At 55.2% G+C, this 3,989-nt stretch overlaps 1 protein-coding gene across 3 annotated transcripts in view; it reads left to right on the forward strand.

The window, feature by feature from the left end:
• The window catches only part of CPNE2 (copine 2), a 62,558-nt gene that overhangs the window by 33,612 nt on the left and 24,957 nt on the right, over positions 1-3,989 (forward strand). For all 3 annotated transcript variants that reach the window (XM_026456878.1, XM_026456876.2, XM_026456877.2), the window contains 4 exons: positions 439-522; positions 804-893; positions 2,154-2,252; positions 2,735-2,821. In XM_026456878.1, coding sequence (XP_026312663.1) covers positions 439-522; positions 804-893; positions 2,154-2,252; positions 2,735-2,821 — 360 coding nt within the window. The remainder of the gene's footprint in view (positions 1-438; positions 523-803; positions 894-2,153; positions 2,253-2,734; positions 2,822-3,989) is intronic.

Here is a 3,989-nt window from a genome sequence, read left to right on the forward strand (position 1 = left end):
TAAAGGCCATGATATTCCTTATGTCATGTGCAGGATAGTTTCAGGATAGTTTTCACATTCCCAATAAAATAGATTTAAATGATATCCTGCTGGGGGCCTCACCCTACCTTGGGAATAGGCGCCCTCTTGAAGTCCTGGCCCATCTAAAGTGCTGAAGTTCTGACTCACACAGGGTGTAGGTCTCGGGGGTCTCTGAGCACAAGCTCTGACAGCCTCAGGGTGGTGGATTTCTGCTGGGGGACCTGGTTGATCCTAGGGGGCTGCAGCTGTCCTGGGCCTCTGCTGAGCCTTGCAGAGGCTGAGGGGAGAGGGCCAGGCTGGCTCTGCCCACAGCTGCCACCCTGACACCCGGCTGGGGAGGCAGCAGGGCCACACCCCCATCTGCCTGAACCTGGCAGGGCTGTGCCTCTCTGACCCACATCCTCCCATTTCTCCCAGGACCTCTTTGGGAAGTCAGACCCCTTTCTGGAGTTTTATAAGCCAGGAGACGATGGCAAGTGGATGCTGGTCCACAGGACTGAGGTGGGTACGTGGGGGCCCAGGGGTATCTAAGCAGTGGGCCTGCAGTCCAGCCCCTCCACAGCTCTGAAAAGGGCAGTGCAGTCACAGCTGCGCAGTGTGCAGGAAGACCCGCAGTGGCACCTGAGGGACGTGCTTCCTGCCGGCCACAGGGACGCTCGCTTCCATCTCTGGAAGTGTGGCTGTGGGTCTCCATTGTGTCACCCTGTCCCTATTGGGCTGACCCAACCCCAGAGCACTGCTGCCCAGGGCCTGAGCTCACCACAGCCCTCTCTATCCCACAGGTGATCAAGTACACACTGGACCCTGTGTGGAAGCCATTCACAGTGCCCTTGGTGTCCCTGTGTGATGGGGACATGGAGAAGCCCATCCAGGTGAGGGGGGCTCTGGGGACCCTGCTCCCCACCCTGCCAGCTCCAGCCTCCCTGCCTATCTGAGGCTCCCGGGGATGCCTTGTAGAAAGCTCTTTCTCATACAAATGGAACGAGCCCCCATCTTTGGAGGAGGGAGGGCTGGAGACTGGGTCCTCATCCTGGATCTGATGCCCTGAAGTACCCAGGCAGGGCCCCCACCTTTGAACCCCTCTCCAAAACTGTCTTGCCCTCCCCAGAGGGCTGCGGAGCTGCTAGCTAGGGAAACACCTTGGAAACAATCAAATGTGGCATGGTAAGGACAGTGATTACCAGTCTCTCTAAAAGCTGTCAGTCCTCTGGCCGGGTGCAGTGGCTCATGCCTGTAATCCCAGCACTTTGGGAGGTTGAGGCAGGCAGATCACTGGAGGTCAGGAGTTCAAGACCAGCCTGGCCCACACGGGAAACCCCATCTTTGCTAAAAATACAAAACAGCCGAGCATGGTGGCGCACGCCTGCAATCCCAGCTACTCAGGAGCCTGAGGCAGGAGAATCGCTTGAACGTAGGAGGCGGAGGTTGCAGTGAGTGCAGATTGAGCCACTGCACTCCAGCCTGGGGGACAGAGCAAGATTCCATCTAAAAAAACAAAATTATAAAATCAAATAAAATAAATCAAAGTTCTTGGTCCTCAGGGGCTGGGTCTTAAGAGCAGATGGGGTTGGGGAGACAACTAGGTCAGGACAGGGATTCCCAAGTAGGATACCAGGAATCTTGGGTTCTAGTACTGGGTCTGCTACTGCTGCTGCGAGACTTTGGTCAGTTACTTCTCTTTCAGGGCCTCAGTTTACCCATCAGTGGGATGGGAACAATAATCCTTGCCTTCCTCCTAGGAGGGCCATGGCAGCTCAGTTAGACAGCATACAGAGCTGTGATTTCTGTGCCCATCTCAGAAAAAAATATGTCTAGAGAGGACCCCAGGCCATAAGCTGGGTGAGTCACAACCCGAGACAGAGGGGAAGCCAATTGCCAAGAGTGTAAGGAGTGGAGTTGCCTGCTCTAGAGGGTACAGCCTCCATCAGTGGGGCAGACACATCTTCTTTTCCCAGCAGTCATGGAAGGCTTCCTGTAGGAGGCGGTTCAGGAGCTACCCAGGCCAGCTAGGCAGATGCTGAGGGGAGGCACTACCCAAACAGAAGACAGAGGGTTTGCTTGGGGAGTTGAGAGGGGCTGGGGAGCACCTCTTGGGGGACAGCTCTGAGGTGACCATGCTGAATCCACCCCAGGTCATGTGCTACGACTATGACAACGATGGGGGCCATGACTTCATCGGCGAGTTCCAGACCTCAGTGTCACAGATGTGTGAGGCTCGAGACAGCGTCCCGGTGAGATGGGCATGTGTATTATAACCCCAAGACCTCAGCAGGGCTGGGGGAAGGGGCACCGGGTCTTGGGTCAAGCAGCCTGGGGCTCAGATCCCCCTTCTGGCTGCATGACCTTGAGCAAGGCATTCAGTCTAAGACTCAGTTTCTCCATCTGTCAGTGGGGGCAGAGGATTTGGGTGGGGATTGATGAGATGATGCGGGTAAAGTGCCCAGCACACAGTGAGCAGTCAGGAGCTGTCCGTCATCCCATGATGTTGGGCCCTCAGCTGCACAGGATAGGGATGCGTTATCTGGGGAGGAGGGAGTCAGATGCTGATCCTGCTGCCATTTTTGGGTGTGGACATCCCGGAAGGCTCCCTGGAGGAAGCATACTGCCCCCGTTGTCAAGCCTGTGGAAAGGATTATAGGGCCAACAAGGAGGATCTGTCCCCAAAGAACAAAGAAGCCCCGAGTTGAGTGTCTCTTTCTTCTGCGTTGCCCAGCTGGAGTTCGAGTGCATCAACCCCAAGAAGCAGAGGAAGAAGAAGAACTATAAAAACTCGGGCATCATCATTCTGCGATCCTGCAAGGTGAGCCGGTGCAGGCAAGCATGAGCCAGGGGCCAGGTTTCAGGCCACACAGAAGGAAAAGACAGGGCATTGGGTCTGCAGCCAGTGAGGCCTGTGTTCAAATCCCAGCTCTGCTACATCCTGGCCCTGTGGCCTTCTGAGCTTCACCTCACTGGGCCTCAGTCTCCTCATCTGTGGAATGGAGATATTAATGAGGCAGAGCATATCCAGGGTTACTCTTCTCTCATATTCCTGTGTGGAGGCCGAAGAAGGCATCGGCTGACCTTCCAGGGCCTGTCCTGGTGGGAGAATTGTCATTGCAAGCCGCTACCACCCACGGTGGGCTTGCAAGGGGCAGAGGACATTGGGTGGGGGCACCCTGTCCTCTCTGGTATCAATGTCACTGTGACTCCCATGGTACAGCTAGGGCCAGAAAGGCAATGAAGTTCATGTCAGCAGTGGCCAGGCTGTGGGCGGGGGCCAGGAGACCTGGTGGGCAAATAACTGCTGGATCTGGCAGAACATTAAGGAAGGCAGCCTGGGGCAGGAGAGCAAGAGCCCTGGGCTCAGGGCCTGACAGCTCAGGAGTCTGGCCGCTGCTCTCCACCAGTGCGTGGATCCCAGACCCCAACCTTATTTGGAGCCTCATCTGGCTGGGGTTTACACGAGCATTCAGTGATGTCGCGACAAAAAAGCGCTCTGTTAAAGGTCAAGATGTCAGGTTGCAGCCTTGCAATGGATGGTCCTTGTTTCTGAAATTTCCATCATTCACATCACTTTTCACAATTTCTGGCACCTGCCTTACTTACTTTTTTGAATCAGCCTTTCTTCCCTGCATTATTGTTTTTCGTTTTTGTTTTTGAGACAGAGTCTCACTCTGTTACCCAGGCTGAAGGGCAGTGGTGTGATCTTGGCTCACGGCAACCTCTGCCTTCCAGGTTCAAGGGATTCTCCTGCCTCAGCCTCCCGAGTAGCTAGGATTACAGGTGCACCACCACGCCTGGCTGATTTTTGTGTTTTTAGTAGAGACGGGCTTTCGCTATGTTGACCAGGCTGGTCTTGAACTCCTGACCTCAAGTGATTTGCCTGCCTTGGCCTCCCAAACTGCTGGGATTACAGGCGTGAGCCACTATACCTACCTACCTTCCTTCCTTCCTTCCTTCCTTCCTTCCTTCCTTCCTTCCTTCCT

Source organism: Piliocolobus tephrosceles, chromosome 17, assembly GCF_002776525.5.
Source record: "Piliocolobus tephrosceles isolate RC106 chromosome 17, ASM277652v3, whole genome shotgun sequence".
NCBI classification, from domain to species: Eukaryota; Metazoa; Chordata; class Mammalia; order Primates; family Cercopithecidae; genus Piliocolobus; species Piliocolobus tephrosceles.